Source organism: Cavia porcellus, unplaced genomic scaffold (genome assembly GCF_034190915.1).
Source record: "Cavia porcellus strain 051 isolate PalLab524CR breed Dunkin Hartley unplaced genomic scaffold, mCavPor4.1 scaffold_10, whole genome shotgun sequence".
In the NCBI taxonomy this organism is placed as follows: domain Eukaryota; kingdom Metazoa; phylum Chordata; class Mammalia; order Rodentia; family Caviidae; genus Cavia; species Cavia porcellus.
In genome coordinates, this window is record NW_026947493.1 from 82,832,315 (window position 1) to 82,854,574 (window position 22,260).

A 22,260-nucleotide genomic window follows, 5' to 3' on the forward strand; every position below is an offset into this window, starting at 1 on the left:
CAGAATTGCCCGGAACAAAGATGGCAGGCGTGGCCTCAGTGCGGGCAGCCTGATCGCAGCGCCAGGCTCGGGCGCGGGGACACAAGCGCGGCGACCATGGAGCAGGGCAGCAGCGGCAGCGACGGCCACCCCGGCGGGGGCGCGCGGCAGCGGGAGTTGGAGCGTACGGCCGAGGTCCTCGTCACCGGGGAACAGCTGCGGTAGGCGACGTCCGGGCGCGGGTAGCACTGCCGCGCGGCGCTGCGCGCTGTCCCTGTCCGAGTGCCAGCGACCCGGCTTGGGTGACCGCAACCCGGCCTGGGTGACCGCGACCCGCCGGGTGACAGCCCTGGGCGCGTGGCTTGGCGCGGTCGCGTGCCGCAGAAGCGGGGCTCGCGCTGTCATCTCGCACTGGGAGGCCGAGGCAGGAAGATCTCCGCGAGTGCGTGGCCAGCCTGCGTTGCCCCCTCCGAGAGATCCTGCCTCAAAACAGCAGAACCGGAGAGGTAGCGGGACACAGGGCGCCCCCTCTGCAGGACGTCGGTGCGGGCTGAACGCGCAGCGCTCTCCAGGCTTCCCTAGTCCGCAAGGAGGCAACCGAGGCGCAGTGTCCCAGGCTGCAGCCAACTTCCCAGCACGGCTTTAAACGCTGGCTGCTACAGAATAGGACTTAGTGTGTGTCACGACGTAGGGACAAACCAGGTTCCCAGGGCCTCCACCTTCCCGTCCCAATCCTTCCCTACCCATTCCTTTTCCTGAGAATCTGTTTATCTACTGTACGTCCGGCCTAATCCCAGAATTTAGGAGGCTGAGGCTAGAGAGTCACAGCAAGTTTGAGGCCAGCCTGGGCTGCACAGCGAGTCCAAGGCCAGCCTGAGCTGCACAGGGAGGCTGGGTCTCAAAGCCACAAGGAGAGAGACATGGAAGCAACGTGCGCGGCTGGGCTGGCTGGTTCCTCGTGGCCGTAAATCAGTTTGCCAGGAGAGAGTAGCCCGGCCTGCAGCCTGTAGCGGGGTTTTGAGGAAGGAAACGGAGCCGAGCCGAGCGCACTGAGCTGAACATTCGGCCGAAACTGGGCGTCTGGCCTGGCTGAGTTTTAAAGTGCATCGGCAAACGTCTGGCATCTGGGTGCGGGAAGGCGGAGGCAGCAGCATCGCAGCGGGGTCGAGGCCCGCCTGAACCACCCAACGAGGTCCTGTCTCAAAAAATCCAAGAGAATAAGTAAATAAAAAGAAAGTATGTGGTGCAGCTTAAAAGGGAGAAAACTCCAGAGGTTTCTAAGAAACAGCAGTACTGTGTAACTTTCCTGATTTCAAGGCCTCTGGATAAAGTTACTGTTTGCCCAGGCTGCCCTTGAACTCAGGGTCCTCCTGCCTCACCCTCCTGAGTGCTGGGATGTCAGGCGTGCACCTGATCTGAGTGTTCCTCTGGGCCGGAGATGGGCTCCCAACCCATCCTTGGCACTCGTGTGACATGGGACATTGATATTCCTATGCGCCCAGTCTGTAGCTCCCCAGCATGGGTTAAGTTGCCTGGGGACTTGAAGGGGGGCTCAGCCACTTAAATTAACCAGAGGAAGCCAGCTATGGGGACCACCCTGGAATCCTAGCCCTTGGGAGGCCGAGGCAGGAGGATCTCAGCTCAAGCCCAGCCTGGGCTCAGGGCAGACCCTGGCTGCAAAGAGCCACACAGGGACCATGCATCTGTGGCCTGGGCTGCTGTTGGCACTCTTGGCTGGCTGATCCCGCACCCCAAGCCTGTGCCTGCCTCCTGCCCTGCAGCTGGCACATGGTAGTCACTCAATCAGCACCTGAATGTGCACTTCCTGTGCTGTGCTGGTGCAGCACCCTGGCCGGCCGGCAGCAGGTCACCCTCGGGGTTAGGGTTGGGATATGCCCTTCTGTCCCCAGCTGCCCCCCAGCTGTTGACTGCAGCCATAGTTTGGCCTTTTGAGACAGAGTCCCTCTGTGTAGCTCAGGCTGGCCTCAAACTCCTAATGATCCTCCTGCCTCAGTCTCCTGCTGTTACTTGCACGTGTGCGCTGCCACACCCAGCTCATTTGCGGTAGTTTAGACTCTGGAAGCCTTGTGTGTTTTTGAGGTGCAGACCCTAAGCCACAGTGCCCTGGCAGCTGCTGCCTGGCCCTCAAGCTGGAAATAGCTGTCACCCGAGCTGGGTCTCGCCTCTGTGGCCCCTCAAGCTGGGAGGGAGCTCGGGTCAGGCCTCTGGGCTCAGCGGCCACTCCGATCTATTTTGGTCCTGTGAGTGTGGCTTCCCCTGCCGGCCCCTCAGGTCCTTGGGGCACAGGGAAGAGGCGCCCAGAAAGACCTGGAGACCCTGTGTCACTTCCTCTGTCCCTGGTGATCTAGGGAACGAAATTCCTGACCTAGCATGTGTCCTGTATGAGTTCGTGTTCTCTAAGTGGAAGAATGAATCTTAGGAACAACAGAGGTTAAGAGCAGAATATATTTCTTTAAAGGAAGAAAGCTTCTGTCTGAGGGAGAGACAGAAGGGGTCCCGAGCGGGTTGCCTAAGACTCTGTTTTTTCTAGGGACTTTTATAGAATAAAAGCACGAGGTGAGGCTGCTCTAAGGTGGGGAAAACTGGGAACTTCCAAGGCAGATGGGCTTGAGGTGGGACAGAGCTACGGCCAACCAATAAGTTTAACTGTTCAGGTAAAACTGATCAAATCAGGGACAAATGGGGAAGCCAGTCATGAAGCAAGGAGCATTCTTTATGGATCAGTGACTCTTCCCGTAGGGGGTTGGGACAGTGATTCTTGGCTTCTTAAAATGATCATACCTAATCCCTAAGGTTTATACTTAGGATGTGGTTGCATTTGTTTGCCTTCTGTCCGAGATCTGGCCCACAGCAGGAGATACGTGTCTCCTCCAAGGTCACAAGACACTTGGTCCTCTGTGCCGGCTTCCTTGAGGGCCCAGCCCTGTCTGACTGCCTGTAACATTTCTAACTAGCTCAGCTGCCTGTAAGGCTAGGTCTCCTGCTCCCCAACTTCTCATCTGAGCCTCCAGGCCAGCAAGACTTGGAGGGAAGCATTTTGGGCCCCAAAAGAGATGGGTGCAGTGGCTCTCGGTAGGCTGAGGCAGGAAGATTGCTAAGATTTGAGGTCAGCTTGGTCAGCATGGTGCCTGGTCAGTAACAAGGTTGCTGTGCAAGACTCGGGAGGGTGGAGACCCTGACCCAGGCGAGGCGAGCAGAGCCCTGTGGGACAGGGTGGGCCGGGTCCTCCGCCGGGTTCTGGGTTCCCTGTGGTGGCTTTGCAAGCCTGGTTTCCACCACAGCCATCTGTCCCCTCCGGTGTGGGACATCTTCCTCTTTCTTCTACATTGTGAGACTTCCCATTTTATTTTGGCAGGTTTTCCTGTAATTTTAATTTTTAGTTTTTAAGATAAGATCTCACTAGGCAAACCAGATGGGCCTGGAACTCCTGGTGATCCTCCTGCCTCAGCCTCCTGAGTGCTGGCCTGGCAGGTTTAGGCCACCACACCGGGCTCCTTCTTTCCTGAAAGTCGCCCAGGGCAGTCTGGGCCTGGTGGCGAGGGCCTCCCAGCTGGTTGTTTTGCCTGCTGGCCAGCACAGTCTGCAAACATTGAACATTCCTTTCCTGGTTTGAAATCAGGCGGCCTGACACCTGCTTTTTATCTCCTCACCCCTTATGGCTTGCATTCAGCTATGTAATTCATCCTTGGAGTTTATCTTATTTCTTGGTGGTGCTGGCTTCCTTCTCCTGGATTCCTCTCTCCTCAGGACCAAGAACCCCACTCCTTAGTTTCCTGCCCCTGGTATCTCTGTGTTTGGTTTTGAGGTTGGATCTGGCCTGGAACTCCTGGCAATCCTCCTGCCTCAGCCTCACCCCCACCACTGGGATGGGCTGCGGATACCACCCAGCCTGTAAGCATTGCACTAAATTGCCCAGGCTGGGGTCAAATTTTTTGATCCTCCTGCCTCAGCCTTCCCCATTTGCTTGGATTATGACAGGCTGCCTACTGTGCCTGGCTTGTGACTTTGTGTTCTCTTTAAAGTTGCTTCTCTACTGGGTGTAACCGGTGCATACATGGGTAACTGAGGCAGGAGGACCCCGTGGATCCAAGGACTGTGCTGTGAGACCTTGTGTCATTGTCCCCCTGTGCTGTCTCCAGGCCTCAGCTGATCGCTTCCTCCATGGAGCAGGGCCCCCCCCCGAGCCCGAGCCTGAGCCCGAGATCCTTTCCAGTGCCGGGCTCCTGCCTGCCCTGCCCTCCTTTCTGGCGGATTCTCATCTCTGCCTGGTGCTCTGAGCTGTGTGTCCCCCTCCAGGCTCCGGCTACACGAGGAGAAGGTCATCAAGGACCGGCGACACCACCTCAAGACCTACCCCAACTGCTTTGTGGCCAAGGAGCTTGTTGACTGGCTGCTGGCGCACAAGGAGGCCTCAGACCGCGAGACGGCGGTCAGGCTGATGCAGAAGCTGGCGGACCGGGGCATCATCCACCACGGTGAGGGGCAGGGCTTCCTGGGGGCCGTCCTTGAGCCTCCTCCAGTGGTGTCACCACCACTCCTGCTGGGCGTCTGGGTTTCCACTTGGGTGATGTCTGAGACAGGCTCTTGCTGTGTAGCCCAGGTCAACCTTGAACTCACGACCCTCCTGCCTCAGCCTCCCAGGGCCTAGGTGTGTGTGGCCGCGCCATCTCAGTCCGCATCCTTGGGCAACTCCTGCCCATGCGGGGCTGGCGGGCAGAGCAGCAGGCCTGTACCTGGGGATTTGCTCCGGGGTGCTGCCAGCTTGCCCTTGGTTGGGGTACTGTGCTAAGCGCCTCCCGCGGGCTCCCACGTCTGATGCCCCGTCCCCGCCATGTTTTTCAGTGTGTGACGAGCACAAGGAGTTCAAGGATGCCAAGCTGCTCTACCGCTTCCGGAAGGACGACGGCACCTTCCCGCTGGACGGCGAGGTCAAGGCCTGCGTGCGGGGGCAGCGGCTGTACGAGAAGTAGGTGTCCGGAGGCAGGGCCCCGGGAAGCCCTCGCCAGCCGCTCTTCCCTCTCCAGAAATGCAGTCACCAGCACAGGGTCCTTTCCGGTAGGGTCGGGTCTGGCGTGGGGCGAGAGGGATCTTACTTCTCAGCCCAGGCCGGCCTCAAACTCTCAGGGATCGTCCTGCCTCAGCTTCCTGAGTACTGGGTGACGGCTGTGTGCTACCACACCCGGGTTGCTTTCTTGCCTCCTAAGCTGTCTTCTATATTTCAGTAAGTTTTGGATACTTTATTTTATAAAGTAGGGTTGTCAGTGTGGTGGGGTCTCTGTGTAGCCCAGGCTGGCTTTGAACTTGTGGAGATCCTCCTGTCTCAGCCTCCTCCCATCTCATGTTTCGTGTGTTCTACCACAACGCAAAATGAAACAAAAATTAAGAAAGCAGAGCACTGTGAGGAAAAGCCAGGCACAGGATTGCAGGAAGCGGGGTGCTTATCTCATCCACGCAGGAGCGACCAGAGAGAGACTCGGGAGGTGCTGTCTGAGCTGGTAGGGGGCTTTCATGGTTTTTTTCTCTTTTTTTTTCCATTTTTGTTTTTGAGCGGAGGTCTCACTGTGTGGCCCAGGCTGGCCTCAAACACACCGGGACCTTCCTGCCTCAGCCTCCCGAGTGCTGGGATGACAGGTGTGCCTCGTCACACCTGCTTCTTCTGGTTACAGGTTGTAAGGCTGTCGGGAGCCGGGCAAGCTGTGTGTGGGCCGCGTGCAGTGGGAGCCAGGGAGGTGCAGGGAGCCCAGGGCCAGCGCCCGACTTTTCGGTTTGAGTCTGTGGTGTGCGTGTTCAGTGCATAGTGATCGTGGCATTGCGGAGAGTCGGGCACCCTCGGTCCTTCTATGCCGCTGTCCATCACGTCCAGAAAGATCTGCCTCCTGGTTTCCATCTTCTATCCCTGAAGGTCTCTTTACTTTATTCAGACTCCGAGTTCCCGAGTAAGAGAAACCCTGAGAGAGTTAAGCTCATGTGTCTGATTTATGTCACTTGCAAGTGCAGCCTCCGGGTGCACCGGTTCCCCTCAGTGACCCCGTTTGGCCTTTTTAATGGCAGAATAGTACTCCAGCGTGAGTACACCGCCTTTTCTCCATCTTCTGTGCGTGTCAGCCGCTCGCAAGTTTCAGCAGTGACTAGTTGTGCCGCCATGTGCCCGGCTGTGCCTGGGTGTGCCCTGCCGTGCTCGGATCACCACCCATGATTTTGCCACCTTTGGGGCCGGCCTGGAGAGGCCAGCCGTGTCCAGGGAGGCGCTGCTCCTGCATTTCCCCACCTTGGCGCCTCCTGCTCCGAGCCGGCTGCGGGACCCAGTGCCACGAGGGGGCGCTTGTCCTCCCTTTGCTCCTCGGCTGTCGCTTTGCTGTGAGCAGCCTTCTAACTTGGGGAACCACGCGATGGCCCGGGGTCACCGCGGCTGCTGGCCTCTGGGCTCGGATCCCAGAGCCCCAGTGTCCCTGCCTGGAGGTCTCCGCAGCCTCCTCTCCGCCCTCTGTGGCCCTCGATGCCCCAGGCTGTCGCCTGCTGGGTGCTGCCTCCTGTCCTGTGGGCCCTTCGCGTCCTCTGGGTCCCCCAGACGGCTGCCCGCGGCACAAAGGGGTGCTTCATCTTTTCAGGACTTTGCATGTGGAGGTCTGTGTGTGCGTACTGTGCCCCCCTCCCTCGAGGTCGGGGTCAGGGCCAGAGTCCTGAGGTGCCAGTGTCATCCTGACTGGGCCACAATTTGCGTTTCCTTTGCCATCTGAACACTTGGTCAGCTCTAAGAATTCTTTGCCAAACTCAAGGTTATGAAAGAAGTTTTTGGTACCAGGAATCGAACTCAGGACCTCGCGCTTGCCAGGCAGGCGCTGCGCCCTGAGCTCCACCCCCAGCCTATTTTTACTTTTTTAAAGATGCGTTTTCCCGGGTATGATCGAGGCTCTGCTCCGCGGGGGACCTGCTGCTCCTTCCTCAGGGCGCGGGCCCAGCCCCTTCTCTGCACCCCGCCCTCCTCCCCGAGGGCTGTGGCCCGAGCCCCTCGGGTCCCCCCTCACCACCCCCTGCCCTTCTCCTGTGCCAGGCTGATGAGCCCCGACTGCGCCCTCCTGCAGCCCCGCGAGGAGGACGGCGTCCGCTACGAGCGCACCTTCGTGGCCTCCGAGCTGCTGGACTGGCTGGTGCAGGAGGGTGAGGCCACCACGCGGCCGGAGGCCGAGCAGCTCTGCCGGCGCCTCGTGGAGCAGGGCATCGTGCAGCACGGTGAGGAGCGGTGCCGCTCTCTCTTCTTCTTCCTAACATCATTTCTTTGGTTGTTTCAGGCAGGGTCTTGCCATGCAGTCCAGGCTGGCCTTGAACTCAGCGATTCTCCTGCCTCAGCCTCTCAGTGCAGGGATGGCAGGTGTGGGCCACTGCTCCTGCTGAAGGCAGTGGATAGTCTGGGAGCTGGGTTCCCCGGTGAAGGCACAGGCTGGTGCCAGCTCAGCCCTGCTGGCCTGGCTAATAATTAAAGACCGAGGTTGAACATTAAAGAAAATCTCTGTCCAGATGCTGGTGGAAGGGGTGTGGGTCCGGCAGCTGTGTAAACATCAGCTCCCGGGAAAGCTGGGAGTGGTCAGTGATCTGTCCAGGAGCAGCTGACCGCCTCACAGTTCTGTGTGTGACCCTGTGGGATCGAACACAAATATTTACACAAATGCATGTGTTTGCAAGCACTCAGCCTTTAGTGTACTGGTGTGCACCCCGTTCCAGGCCCGGGCCAAGCATTCACAGATTTTATTGTTTTGTTGTTTATTTGAGATGGGGTCTCGCTGTGCAGCCCAGGCTGGCCTGGAACTCGAGGGACCCTCCTGTCTTGACCTCCCCCAGCTGTGCTCTCACACCCAGCCTTGGCCTTGAGTTCCTTGGATTTTTCATTTTGTAAATAAGAATCCACTGTAACTTTTGAGGGGTTGCTCTCCCCCAACATGCGGTCCCTGAGTGGTCAAAGTGCGGTGCTGGGAGGAGCAGCCTGTCCTTGCCCTTGTCCTTGAGGCTGTGGGAGGACACGTGGCAGGGCCAGACACTGAAAAAGACACAGGCGGTGGGGTCACTCTGCACCTGAGCCTCGCACCAATGCCTAATCTAGCATTTTCCTTTTTGCCTTTTGGGGACACCGGGGACAGAAGCCAGGGCTTCACATGCAGGGCGATTGTTCTCTAACAGCACTGTGGCCCTGGCCGGGATCCTCCTGCCTCAGCCTCCCCTGTAACTGGCATTGCAGCATGTGTCGCCACACCTGGCATCGCTGCCAGCTTCTGTGGGCTCCTGCGTCTCCTGCCTCTGCCCCAGTGCGCTTCTCAGTTGCTTTGTTCTCTGCAGGGCTGAGTGGAGAGAGACGCGTCAGGTTCCCCCAGCTCTGCACAATTCGGGAAACCCAGGGCAGGGGAAGAAAGGCGGGGAGACCTCAGCCTGAAAGTGCCACATTGACAGTGTATGTGGGGTCATCCAGCGCTCTGAGAGGCTGAGGCAGGAGGATTGTGAGCTCGAGCCCCTCCTGGGGACTTAGCACTTAGCCAGACCCTGTCTCAAAATACACATGCAAAGCAGGCTGAGAATGCTGCTGGTGCTGGGCTGCAGGGGCCACCGCGGAGAGGGCCAGCGGGGGCTTCACACCGGGCACCCTGGTCAGCAGCACGGACCTGTTTTTATTCTGACATGGAACGGAAGAAGCAGAGTAGGAGAAGCCCAGGGCGAATAGAAATGGAGGTGCAAAGTGAAAGACCACAGCCGCAGAGCCCACGGGGCGGCAGCAGCCGGGGCGCAGGGAGCTCAGGGAGTGGCCGCGGGACGGGGTGCTGCTGGGCTGCCACCCCCACACCACACCCAGGCAGGTCGGTGCTGGGCTCGCACCAGCTCAGGCTGGCCTTGACCCCAGTGGTCCTGCCTCAGCCTCCTTTCGGCCCAAGTCCTTCCTCTGGTCTCAAGTCTCTTCAGGCCCCTCGTTTGTCAGCGGATGTGCAGGGGGTGGCAGCTGGCACTGCCACTGCACCTCACACGGCACAGTCTGAGCAGGGAAAGCTGAAGGGTTCCTCCTTCTGCTCTCGGTGTGTAATATTTTGGTGATATCAGCAGTCATAATCTCTCTCTCTGTCTTTCACGGCACTGCTGATTGAACCCACGGTGTCAGCCCTTTAACCCTTTTGCTGTGACACGGGGCTCCTTAGGTTGCTAAGTTGCTAGGCTGAGCTTGTTCTTCCAACCTCCTGCCTCAGCCTCCGGCGTGCTGGCTAACAGACACACACCACCCCACGCAGATTAGTTTTCCTTTCTTATGCAGAACTTCTGGAAACGCTTTCCCTGTGCTCTTACGTGTGCTGTGGCTCTGTTTTCCTTTTTATTATAGCTGGGTTCAAAGTAGAAGAAATGCAAACAGAGCCCGACACCGCTGTGTAGACAGAAAGGGCTTGGTCAGGGCAGGGTGCGAGGTCGGTGCCCGTCCTGGTGTAGCAGGGAAACGGGCCTGCAGGGACCTCTCTGCGGTTCTGGGGTCACCCGTGAACTGTCGCCCTGCCCCTCCTCCCTTCAGGCTGTGCCTTTTTCCTGTGATTATTTATTGGCTTCTGGAGACAGGGTCTCGCTGTGTAGCCGGGATGGCTGAGAACTGGAATCTGTGGAGAGCCTCCTGCCTCAGCGTCCTGAGTGCTGGCTGACAGGCGTGCCCGCCACATCCTGCTGGCTCACACCTGTGTGCACAGAGCCCCGGGTCACCGAGGGAGCCCAGGCCTCTGTGTCCCAGCCTCCCCGCCCTGCCGTCTCCCCACAGTGTCCGGCAAGCGCCCCTTCACGGACAGCAACCTGCTCTGCCAGTTCCGCACCAACTTCCGCAGGCGCCGACGGCTGATGGAGCTGCTCAGCGAGCCGACCCCGGGCGCCCCCGACACGCACGACAGCCCCTTCTGCCCTCGCAGGCAGAGCCATGACGCCCGCAAGGCCACCAGCTTCGTGTCGGGTACGTGGCGGGCCCTCGGGTCCCGTGGTGTGGGGTGCAGCATCAGCTGAGAAGTGGCAGAGCTGGGGCGCCAGCTGGGGTCCCGACTGCTGGAGAGGCCGAGGCGGGAGGGTCCAGTGGTGGGCGTCGGTCTCCCAGAGCCCCGGGCAAGGCGGGAGGCAGAAGGAGCTGAGGGGACAGGTGGTGAGGCCTGCACAGTAGACACTGGTGTGGAGGGCACCTGCCCATCACAAGGACTGCAGGAGCCAGGGGCAGTGCGAGTCCCCACGGCTGGGCGGGCCAGTGTGTGCGGGTAGCTCAGCAGCAACCAGGAACCAGCAGGCGATGTCTTTTTTCTTGAGACACGGTCTCGCTATGTAGCCCAGGCAGGACTCAAACTACAACCCTCCCGCCTCAGCCTCCCGACCGCTGAGGTGCTGCTGGAAAGGTTCAGGGGGCTGTGAATTGACCTCACACGTGCGCACATGACGGGGCCTTCTAGGGGCACTCAGGTCACGCAGGGCTGGCCCTCGCCATGCTTGTGATGCTCCTGCCTCAGCCTCCAGGGGCCCGCTGACCCTTGTCCCCCTACAGTGAGTCCCAGCAAGGAGATCAAGGTGGCGTCCGTGGGGCGCAGGAGCAGCCTGAGCAGTGGCGGCAGCAGCGGCTACTTCAGCAGCAGCCCGACCCTGGGCAGCAGCCCCCCGGTGCTGTGCAACCCCAAGTCCGGTGAGTGCAAGGGGGACGCTGAGGCAGGGCGGGGTCCTGCTGAAGGGTGGGGACCCTGGGATCCCTGGCTGGGCGCTGCGGAGCAGCTGAGTGGCCTCTCCCCATGAACCGAGCAGCCATTAGACAGCAGTCCCAGCACGTAGGAGGCTGAGGCAGGAGGATCACATGGCAAGTTCAAGATCAGCCTGGACCGCATGGCAAAACTCAAAGAAATAAAACATAATTACAGCAGAAAGAAATTACACAAGGTAATACTAGCAGAAATAAGGTGCACAATAGGGGTGACGTCATCACAAGCCACCCTCTGCCTGGTCTGTGGGAACACCGTTCCCCTCGATCCTCCTGCCTCAGCCTGCCAGCTGCTGGGGTGACCCTGGCGATGATCTAATGTTTCTGAACTTGCTTCCTCGTGTGTGAGGCGAGCGGCAGCAGGGACCGAGGTGTTCCCGTGGCGATTACACGCAAGCCACGTCAGTGCCAGTCCCAGGTGTGCAGGGCATGGCTCGGTGTGCAGGCCTTAGAGGGGCCCCCCAGAAAGGGGTGCCCTCACTGGGGACGGGGTGCTGCTGCATGTGGGGAGCACGCCAGCACCCTGAGGTGTGAGGACGCGTGTCAATGTCCAGGGGAGAGAAGTGCAGAACTGGAAACCCCCCGCTTCACCCTTGCTTCTCTTCCCGTCCCTTTCAGCAATTCTTCTGTGTTTTTCTTAAGCCACGTATGGTGGCTCACACCCGTTATCACGGCTCTAGGGAGGCTGATGCAGGAGGATCGATGCGTGTTCCAGGCCAGCCTGGAAAGCAGTGAGACCCTGTCTCAAAAAACAGCCGCAGAGCTATTGTGTTTTCTCTTTGTCCCTGTAGCTGTGAGCTGGGGTTGGGTGTCTGCTGCTGTGTTCTCTACTGTGTCCCTGGTGGCCGAAGGCGGGGGGTGGCGGTCATAGGTGGCCGTGGATGGTGGCCTCTGACTATGTCTGTCCCCAGTGCTGAAGAGGCCCGTCACCTCGGAGGAGCTGCTGAGCCCTGGGGCGCCCTACGCCAGGAAGACATTCACGGTAGGCCGGGCTCAGGGTCCCCGGGTCCGAGGGGTGCAGGCAGGGCAGGTGACGGGGCTCCGCCTGGTTGGTTTGAGACAGCTCCAGGCTGACCTTGACCTGAGCTTTGGAGTCGCTTACTTTGTTATTCCAGACCTCGAGTCATAGCCAGATCCAACGTGGATCATCTGAGCTGAGTGTGGTGGTGCACGCCTGTGGTGGTGTCCTCCCAGGCACTTGGGAGGACGCTGAGTTCAAGGCCAGCCTGGAATGCATAGTGGGACCCTGTCTCAAAGTAACCGTGTCATTTGGACGCAGAGGGAAGGAATGAACTGGGGGAGGAGTCAGGTCTGGAGAGCGCTTGCGGCGATGTGAATTCTGACTCCCGAGTCTGACAGAGTCCACGTGGGCCCCGTGGACTGAGCAGGTGTCCCGCCCACCGATGACTCTGCTGTCCTTCCAGATCGTGGGTGACGCGGTGGGCTGGGGCTTCGTGGTGCGAGGAAGTAAGCCATGCCACATTCAGGCCGTGGACCCCAGCGGGCCGGCAGCTGCTGCGGGCATGAAGGTATGCCCCCCCACTCCCCTCCACCTTCCCAGTCCTCTCTGGGGTCCTCAGGCTCTGATGGCCAGGATTCCCGGGATACGCACCTTCCCCTTCAGTTCCCTTTCTGTTTGCTTTTTGAGACAGGGACTTGTTGAAGCAATCCTCCTGCCTCAGCCTCCCGAGGGCTGGCATTACAGGCATGAGCCACCCGCCCAGCAGAAAGCCTTCAATCCTTGGTAACCTGCGTGACCTTTCGTGTCCTGCAGAGAGAACTGGATTCTGTCCCAGCACTTGGGTTACCTGGGTTGGCTCATGGAGGAGTGGATACAGGCTTGCTCTGGACACTGGGCAGACCCCTCCCTGCCCAGCCCCCCAAACCCCAGTCAGCATGTGGGCTCACAGACAGGGCCGTCCCGGCTCACAGCAGAGGCTGCTGTGCTTGTAGGAGAAACCAAATTCTGAGCAAAACCTGTCCCGGCCTCCGCTCCCCGTGTGAGTCCAGTGGGATTGGGAGTCCTGGCCTCTCTTTTCGTTTCCTGATGGACGGCTGGTTGTGGGCTTCTGTGCACCTTTCTGCGCAGAACCGGAACTATCCAGTACCCACCGTGCCCAGCACTGGGGCCCAGTTCCTGTCCTCTGCTGCAGGCCGGAGTCTGTCCCTGGAGGAGCAACTCTGCAGAAGCAGAACTATCCAAGTCAGTACAAAGAAATAGAGGCCTGGAAAGCTTTTCGCCGCCTCCCTACCTTTTTGGGGTGTTTTGTTTTGTTTGGTTTTGTTTTGTTGAGATAGAGTCTCATTCTAGCCCAGGGTAGCCTCAAATTCATGCTGACCCTTCTGCCTCAGCCTCCTGAGTGCTGAGATTACAGTGTTCACTGCCATTCCCGTTTCTTTTTTTTTAAATATGGGGTCTCTGGGGAGCCCAGGCTGGGCTCAAACACAAGGCGATTCTCCTGCCTCAGCTGCCAGAGAGCTGGATTGCAAGTGTGCCCCGCTGTGCCATCTAAACTGGTTAACTCTGCTTCCCTGCGGCAGACAAGAGGTGTGTGTGTGTGTGTGTGTGTGTGTGTGTGTGTGTGTGTGCGCACCTTGCTGTCGTCTTGAGGGTTGGTGGGAGGCAGCTCAGAGCCCTGGCTCTGACTTTGATCCACTGCTTCTTTCTTTGCTGTGATCCCAGCACCCAGGAAGCTGAGGCAGGAGGATCATCACAAGTAGAAACCCAACCTGGGCTACCTTGTGCCAGAAAAAACAAAACAAAGAAACGCGCTCCCGGCCATTCCCAGCCACGAGCCCCACCCTGGGTGCTGGGCCTGAACGCTGTGCTTTGTTTAAAGCTTGTGCAAACAACAACACTGAGCATTTGGAGTGCAGTGGGGGTTTCCCAGCCCTCTGGGCTCCCGGTCACCTGCAGTACCCACCGTGCCCAGCACCAGGGCCTAGTTCCTGTCTTCTGCTGCAGGCCAGGGCCTGCAGAGTAACTCAGGCTCTGCTGGGTGAGCGGCTCTGAGTGGGCGTGGGGTGCTTCCTCTGAGTTGGAAGCCACCTGGAGTGCAGCCACGTGTGTCCAGCTGCGCGGTGTGATGGGGACTGTGGGGCCTCGACTACCCTGCACAACAGCAACCAGCCTCTGTCCCTGTGACCTGTGTCTTTTTCTCTTTGGTTTTCTGGGACCTGGTCCCTCGATCTCACTGTGTAACCAGGTTGGCTTTGAACACTTAGATTCCCAGAGTTAGGGAGCAGCAGTCTCGGCCTCATGGAGAGAATCGCAGAGGAGTTTGCTCCTGGATAGGAATGCGCTGCTTTAGCCTCTGATGGCAACTCTGGTTGAACTCAAGGCCATCCTGCCTCAGCCTCCCCAGTGCTGGGTGCTGGAAGCAGTTAGTTTCTTTGTGTCTTTGTGGGGCTCAGTGCTGTTTGCTCAGTGCCTGTCATCACCTCTTACCTGAGGCTGGCCATGTCCTGGGGCTCTGGGGGGACGGTGGGTGACCAGCTCATTCAGGGGCCGCCAGCAAAGGAGGGGAAGGGTATTTGGTCAGAGCCACCCCACGCAAAGGAGGCGCTCTGCTTCTAAGCCTTTCATGCACCCCATTCCTACCCCCAGTGCACCACGCACCCGCACGCCCGCATACAGACACACACGCATGTTCTCGGCCCCTGTCTGAGCACCGCTGTTCTGCAGAAGGAATAGGATCATGGGAGCCAGTGACTCATCCTGGAGGTCAGATGATGTCACCGCCCCCAGCGCGGTCCCCACAGATGTGATCCTGCAGAGATGCCTGGTGTTTTTGAAGACAAATAGCATAAGCTTAGTTGTGTGATGACCAGCCTAATGTGCTGCATCTTGGTTACCAGCCAACCATGTAAAATCATTGATAGACTCGTTTTTTATTTTTAGAATCATCTAGGGTAAAAGTATCAGAGTCTCGGGAGTTAAATAGTTGATAATAAAACTTTAAGGTTTTAAAACTACAAGTTTCTTATGGAGAGAAGAACTAGGGATCTGGGGAGAAGGCAACCTTGTGGCACCTTCTGGGAGCTGTCATGCATGTTGAGAATGTGACCCCTGCTGTTGAGACCCCACCCCATCACAGGATGTTATGGTGGAACTTCCTGTGTCCACAGAGGAGACGTTATGGCAGAATTTCCTGGGTTCACAGAAGTGTTATGGCGGAACTTCCTGTGTCCACGGAGGAGATGTTATGGCAGAATTTGCTGGGTCCACAGAAAAGTGTTATGGCAGAACATCCTGTGTCCACAGCAGAAGTGTTATGGCGGAACTTCCTGTGTCCACGGAGGAAGCCATGTGGATGGGTGCAGGATGTGAGGGGGGTGGGCCTCAGGTGATCAGTTCCTTCTCCATGGTGGTGGGAAATGCCACAGAATCTGTGGTTACAACTGGCATATGCTGCTTCTCGGCAGCTGAACACGTCCTACAGCTTCAGGAAACTACCAAAGAGCCGAGCGTCCTTCATGCAAGCAGACCTCAGAAGTGTTCCCATAGCAACCAGGGGCCTCCTGCGGGAGGCGATGTGACCTTCAGGAGTGGCAGGGCCCCGCGGGCCTGCTCCACATTTCCAGAGCGAATGCCCAGGAAGACAAGGTTTCGCCCCAGCTCTGTGGCCTGAGCTGGGGCGCTGGCCCATCCCCTCCTTTTCGGCATAGCACAGTCCCTGTGACTGCTTCTGGTGGGTCACGCCTGTCACCGCAGCACTCGGGAGGCTGAGGCAGGAGGATTGCTGTGAGTTCAAAGCCAGCCTGAGCTGCACAGCAAGACCTGTCTGAGAAAACCAAAAACGGAAGGGAGAGAGGACGGAAGGGAGGAGGGGAAGCCGTGAGCTCCTTAGCTCCGTTTCTCTCCTGCTGAGAACAGCGCTGTGCCCTCTGCTCCACACTGAACCACAATGAGAACTCAGCTGCTGTAGCCGCTCCAAGCCCGAGCTGTCCCCTGGGGACTGTGGCCACTGTGTGTGCCCAGCGCCCCACCAGAAGGAGGACGACTCAGCGGGAGCCACCCCGCCTCCCTCCACGGGGCCCTGGAGTCCCCTCCAGGGCTCCTTGCATGGCAGCCAGGCCTCTCTGTGTGGGGAAAACACCCAGCTCCCGAATCCCGGAGGAGGAGAGGGTCATTCCCCTCGCAGCTCCTGAGGTTCAGTCCATGGTCGAGTGGGTGGCATCTGCCCTGCCGAGCCTCCTGCCCCTCCTAGTGCTGCTGTGCCCCTGTGGAATGTAGCCATGGCCTGGCTGTGGCTGGACACCAGTGTCCTCCCCTTCTCTACTCCGATGGCAGAGCTGTAACCATGGCGATGGTGCCAGGGATGAGATCATCTGGGAAGCAGTGCGGTCAGGGCAGATACCACAGGAGCGGGGTCAGTGCCTTTGTGGGAGGGGCCCGAGGGCCACCCCTGCACCCCTGCCTTGTGGGACACCATCCATGGAAGCAGGAAACGGCCCTCAGGAGATACTGCTTGGGTCTCCATGATCTCAGACTTCTCAGCCTCAAGAAATGGGAAAAACAACAACAAACCCGAAAGATGCAGGCAGGTGGCGTGCGCTGGCAATCCCGCACTCAGGAGGCTGAGGCAGGAGGATCACCGTGAGTTCCCGGCCAGCCTGGGCCCCACAGTGAGGCCCTGGCTGTTTGCCGAGGTGACCAGACAGACCAGGCGTGGGGTGTGTGTGTCTGTGTGTGTGTGTCAGGCACAAGTGCATGTAGAGAGGAGATGGCACTGTCCCTGGGGGTGCGCCAGGCCATCCTTCTCTCGTGGCATTGCTCTGTGACTTGGAGCGGTGACCGGAGACAGGCGCCCGGAGGATGTGAGGGTTTTCTTTCTGGTTCTGAATCTGGGCAGCTTTTGGTTCCTCCTCCATTGCAGTCTCGTGAGGCTCTGCCGGCCCGTGGTCAGCTCTGCTGCCCCCTGGTGTCCTGGCCAGCAGAGGGCCCGGGCGACCGCAGGGTCTGTTCTCAGTGTTACCGCTGGCCCTGGTGTGCCCTTAGCTCTCGTGTGTGGCTCTGTGGTAGATGATCTAAAACAGCAGCATTTGGCTGTAAAAACAAAAAGGGCTTCAGGCAAAGGAAACTCATGAAGCACCGAAGCGTGGCCCTTGGCCTTGTCCTGGAGCTGAGGGTCACTGAGGCCACACTGCCCTGTGAACGGCGCATCCTCACACCTGGCTGACCCCGGATGGGTGCCTTTCCAGCCACCACGGTGTTTAAGGGGAGGTGGGTGAGGCTGCTGGCAGGGACGTGGGGTGCAGGGTGCCCACAGTGTCTCCGGGACACTCCGGGCACTCAGTTGGGTTAGCGTTGTCTCCCTGGCTTCCTGCTTAGCAGCTGGCTTCGGCTTTCTGTATGGTTGGGCTGGGCAGGTTTCCTGTCCCCACCTGGCTGATCAGGACTCTCCCTGCCTGATCACTGGCTGCATCTGTTTTTGTCTCTCTTGTTTTGTTTTGTTGAGACAGGGTCTTGCCGTGTAGACCAGGCTGGCTTCAGACTCCTGGCAGTCCTCCTGCCTCAGCCTCCCAAGTGTGATATGACAGCTGTGGGCCAGCCGTTACTGATGTCTGTCTTCTTTCTTCTTTTGACTCTGTCTTTGATGTTTTCTTTCTCTCTAAGTAAACATTTCTGTAATCTTCTGGACAATTCCATGTGGTCCTTTCTCATCCAGGGCCAGGCAGGACAACAGAGAGACCCCAGCGTCCCTTCACACAGCCAGGCTGGTGCAGGGGAGGAGGCAGAGGCAGGAGACTCCTGTGCGGGAGGTGGCGCAGCCAGGAGGGTGCTGTCTGCTCCGAGGCTGAGTCCCTCGGTGCTAAGTGGGTAACCCACTGATTCTCGGCTGTTAGAGGCCCCCGGGGGAGGTCGTGGGTCCCGGGCTGCCCGTTGGCCCTCTCTTCTCAGCTCCTTCCTCTTCTCCGGCTCCTGCGTCCTGGCTGTCCTGAGGTGAGTGCTTTTCCTCCCACTGTCTGCCATGATGTTTGTGCCCTCTGTGGGGAGGCCGTGGACTGACCCTGGCACCGTGAGCCCCTGCAGGCTTCCCTCCGGGGTTGGGGTGCAGCAGCAGGGAGCCTCACCTTCAGCAGTGGATGCAATAAATATGATTAGGAGCAGAAGAACGGAGTTCAGCCGGCCTGAATTCTCACCCCACCCAGCCGGAGTGGGGGGAAGGGGAGGGGAGGGGGGAATAATAGGTTCCCTCATAGTCCCTGCTCTGGGAAGCGGATTCCTGGCTGGCTGGCGCTTCCTGTGGTCACCCTGATGGCGCAGAGCCGGACAGAGGTGCTAACTGAAAGGTGTCCTCACCAAATCCGCCACCTGGTGACACCTGCAGCAGGGCTGGCTCCGTTCGTACGGTTTTAGCAACAGGAGCCAGCACTGCTGAGGCCGGGATGACGTCTTCCCAGCAGCCCGACGCTAAAAATAAAACCGTGGCATCAGGCCCCTCACTGTTTTAAAGGGCTTTTTTTCACCTTGTCTGAGGACACAGTTTGAAGTCAGTGCCTAAATTCATGTATTCTGAGGATGTTCAGTGGCACAGGAAACAGCCCAGCTGGGCGTGGTGGCACACACCTGTAATACCAGCACTCTGAGGCTGAGGCAGGAGGATGTCTGAGTTTGACCGGCCTGGGCGACACAGTGAGAGCCTGTATTTAAATAAATAAAGAAATAACCACCTGCCCTTGTTTCGGTTAATGTGTTCTGAGCTGGGGTTTAAACCCAATTTGTGGGACACTAATGTAAGTGTTTTTGCCTGGAGTGCTGGCGCACGCCTGGCATCCAGGAGGCTGAGGCAGGAGGATTGCTGGAGGTCAAGGCAAACCATGGTGAGTTCAAAGCCAGCCTGGACTAAACAGGAAGACCCTGTCTCTAGAACAGGACAGGACAGCACAGGACAGGACAGCACAGGACAGGACATGACAGCACAGGACAGGACAGGACAGGACAGCACAGGACAGGACACCACTGGTACTTTTGCTGTTATACCATCTGCCAGAGGACATGTGGCTTTCTGGATGTACTAAGTTTGGGCTGTGTTTGGTTGGATGTTTTCCGAATGGACTCAGGCAAGGGTGGTGCGTACCCCTAATCCTGATCCCAGCAGTGGGGAGGCTGAGGCAGGAGGATCATGAGTTCAAGGCCTCACCTGGCACAAAATAAAATTAAAAGGGGGGAGGAAGGAGCTTGGGAAGGCACAGAAAAAGCAAAACAGCCGGGCGTGGACGTGCACACCTGCCGTCCTGGCACTGGGGAGGCTGAGGCAGAAGAATCCCCGCGGGTTCAAGGCCAGCGTAGGCTAGAAACAAAGTCAAACAACAGAACAGGCGTCCTGGCACGTGCATGGCGTGCGGGCACCACCCTGAGCGCGCCTCTGTCCGCAGGTGTGCCAGTTCGTGGTGTCAGTGAACGGGCTCAATGTGCTGCACGTGGACTACCGCACCGTGAGCCACCTCATCCTCACCGGGCCGCGCACCATCGTCATGGAGGTGATGGAGGAGCTGGAAAGCTGAGCCGCGCCTCGGGGGTCACAGCGCCGCCCTGCCTCGCGCACACTGTCTCAGCCCGCGTGGCCTGCACTGTGCGAGTGACGAAGTCGGGTAACACTCCTAAAAAAGCAAGTAAACAAGCCAGGTGCGGTGGTCCTCACAGCGCTCGGGAAGCTGAGGCAGGAGGGTCTCAGAGAGTGCAAGGTCAGGCTGAGCTACAGAGTGAGACTGTCTCAAAAATAAAGAAGGAAAGAAATGAAGTCAGGGCAGAAAACATCCGGGAAGCAGTTTTCTTACAGGTCAGCTTGCCTTAATACATTTCTGTTTCTCCCGCTGATACGTTGTTACTGTTTTTTAAATCATGGTTTGCAGAAAGTTGGTGAAGCAGCTAAAGGTCTCTCTTAGGAATCGCCAGAGTAAATATGTCCACCTTAAATTGTACATCAGGCTGGGTGCGCTTGCAGTCCAAGCTACTCAGGAGGCTGAGGCAGGAAGGTCTCTTGAGCGCAGAGGTTCAAAGCCAGGCTGGAGCACATACAGAGACCCAATCTCAGAAGAAGAGAGTGAGTGTATGTCCCCCAGGCTGGTGGGATCCTGTGACACAGTCTAGATTTCACCAAGCTTTAAAAGAAAGTGACTCGGACCCACCTCGGCCTGCTAACCAGCGTTTCCATACCAGATCTGCAGGAAAACAAACATGGCAGCCTCCCTGCTCTCCATGCAGGGGGCAGAGGACCTGGTTCTCGGGGGGGTTCTTCCCTGTGCCACATTCAGATGTCGGGGTGCTGGGTCCCTCATGTCACATAGGCATTCTGAACGGCAAGTTCACTCTTGTGCACTCACAAAATGAAGTATGCGAGCTCCTCCTCAGTCCCCTCCTTCTGAGAGGTCACCACCTGTAATCCCGTCTTGGGAGGCTGAGGCAGGAGGGTCGTTGTGAGATCGAGGCCAGCCTGGCCTCCTCGTGAGACCCTGTCTCAGAAGCAAGGTGGGGAGGGTGCTTGGGTGACACCTCTGCCTCTGGTCACCTCACGTGGGCCCTGTGCCTCGGGTACCCGACCTGCTCCAAGCCTGTCCAGACCCCCAGGCAGATTTCATCAACCACGATTCTCAGAGGATCAAAGCTCTCCTCCGTTCCAGGGCAGGTCCCTGGCCCCAGCGGACGGCTGGCTCTGTGTTACGCTTGGGCGTCACCTCATTTGTCCTGGACAACCTGGCCTGTCTTTGCTGCAGAGGAGATGGCCTGGGACAGAGGAGGCCACACCGCTGGTCCCCAGGAGAGGCTGCTGTGGCTGGAAGATATGTTTGTGACATCCTTCTTGTTTTTTTTTTGTTTTGTTTTGTTTTGATTTTGAGATCCTCCTGCCTCAGCCTCCTGATTACTGGTGTGACAAGTCTGCACCCAAATATGGCCCAGCTTGTCAGGGAACTTAGCCTAGAAAGTTCTGGAATGATGGCGCCCCACCAGCTGCATGGAGCACGGCTCACTCCTGTCCTCAGAGGAGTGAGGAAACTGAGGCAGATCCGGGTCTGTGTGTGTCCAGCTCGAGAGCTCGTGGGGTAAAAGTGTGGGCCGAGCGCCAGCTCCAGCCTCCCGAGCTGCTGGCCAGAGGTTGCACCCGGGCAGCCTGGGGAATCAGGAAGCCGCACGGTGCCACAGGACGTCAGCTCCGGGGCTCCAGGCTTGAGGAGTTGAATCGTGGAAATGTTCAGTGTGCTGACTTCATGGCTGTGCTCTTTAAAGCCTGCGAGCTTCATTTGGTTTTTTAAAGACAAGGTCTGGGTGTGTGGCCCTGGCTGGCCTCAGACTCACAGCCGCCTCCTCCTCCTCAGCCTCCCAAGTGCTGGGACCACAGGTGTACCTGTGCTTGGCTCGGTTTCTAAAGTGCAACGCCAAACGTTATCTTCACAGTGAGCAGTGTTGCCAGGGTTTTTGTTTCCTCTGTGTGTGCGCGCGTGTGTGAGATCTGTGAAAAGTGCATTTGTAGGAAGCTCTGGATTCCTGCTCTGTCTTTGCTGCTTACGCACACTGTTGACTGCAGGTGTTTGTGTGACCTGTGTGCTTATGGATTCAGGATCGAAATTAATTTTTGTTTCTGTGTTAGCAGAAATTTGAAAGCCATGTTTTACTATAAAGAGAAAAAATACAGTTTTCTTATTAATCTCTATTAAATCTTGGTGAGTGTTAATAAGGAGAGTAGGGAGACCCAGTGTCGGGGAGGCAAAGCAGGGTCTACTGTGAGAAGCTGACTTGCAGGGTGTGGGGTGCACCGGTCAGCTCAGCCCATGGGAGGCTGAGGCAGGAGCATCTCAAGAGTTCAGGGCCAGCCGGGACCACATGATGAGACCCTGTCTCAAAGAGAAAAAACCCAACACAGAAGAATCAGACACATTGTCAAAATAACCTGTTCTTAGGATCCTTTTGCGCTGCTGGCTTTGGGTCTGTCCTGCTGAGGGTTAATCCTGTTTCATTTTGATTATGAATCACCAGAGTCCCTGGTGCTGTTGCTAACTGGTTGAAATCCGTGGCTGCCCTGGCCGTGGTTTTCATCACAGGCTGAGTTTCAGACATAACGTGTTTTTCTTCATTTCAAGACCGGAAGGACTGCTGTGCCAAAATGAAGTTCACCATCAAAGATAAAGCACACAGAATGGCTGAATGAATTAATAATGTGCTTAATATATGTCTATTTTAAAATTAACTTGAAGTTTATTTGCTATGTTAATTAAACCTTACCGTACTGAAAGTTATTCCTTGAAAACATGAATATACAGCAAGAAATAAATGTTGCTTTTTGGTTGGTGCGGTTCTCATTTTTGGTTCTTTATTTTTTCTTGTTTTAGTTTTTATTTAGTTATTGGAACTGGGAATGGAACTCAGGACCTTGCGCTTACCAGGCAGGCGCTTATGCCCCTGAGCTGTACGCCGGCCCACTGGTCTTAGTTTTTGAGACAGGGTCTTGCTACTTGGTTCAGGCTGACCTTGAACAAACTCTGTAGCCCAGACCAGCCTCAAACTCTAGGAGATCCTCCTGTCT

General features: G+C 57.6%; 1 protein-coding gene across 4 annotated transcripts; it reads left to right on the forward strand.

Moving 5' to 3' along the window:
• Deptor (DEP domain containing MTOR interacting protein) lies at nucleotides 1-22,036 on the forward strand. 4 transcript variants are annotated; one of them, XM_063257675.1, is made up of 9 exons: nucleotides 1-200; nucleotides 4,297-4,475; nucleotides 4,843-4,966; nucleotides 7,052-7,230; nucleotides 9,773-9,958; nucleotides 10,532-10,666; nucleotides 11,647-11,717; nucleotides 12,160-12,264; nucleotides 12,388-12,971. In XM_063257675.1, the coding sequence occupies exons 1-9, from the start codon at nucleotides 97-99 to the stop codon at nucleotides 12,481-12,483; spliced, it is 1,179 nt and encodes a 392-aa protein (XP_063113745.1). In that variant the 5' UTR covers nucleotides 1-96; the 3' UTR covers nucleotides 12,484-12,971. The 4 variants fall into 4 exon arrangements, with proteins under 4 accessions (XP_063113745.1, XP_063113748.1, XP_063113746.1 ...); XM_063257678.1 differs by lacking the exon at nucleotides 12,388-12,971 and adding an exon at nucleotides 17,201-18,413 and having other exon boundaries at nucleotides 2-200; XM_063257676.1 differs by having other exon boundaries at nucleotides 2-200; nucleotides 12,384-12,971.
• The last annotated feature ends 224 nt before the right edge of the window (nucleotides 22,037-22,260 follow it).

What these genes read in the sequence shown, in the direction of transcription:
- Deptor (XM_003479842.5), top strand. Translation starts at nt 97, where the DNA reads ATGGAGCAGGGCAGCAGCGGCAGCGACGGCCACCCCGGCGGGGGCGCG. An exon ending in GTCACCGGGGAACAGCTGCG is followed by an intron (nt 201 to 4,296) that starts GTAGGCGACGTC and finishes GTCCCCCTCCAG; the next exon opens with GCTCCGGCTACACGAGGAGA. An exon ending in ACGCCAGGAAGACATTCACG is followed by an intron (nt 11,718 to 12,159) that starts GTAGGCCGGGCT and finishes CTGTCCTTCCAG; the next exon opens with ATCGTGGGTGACGCGGTGGG.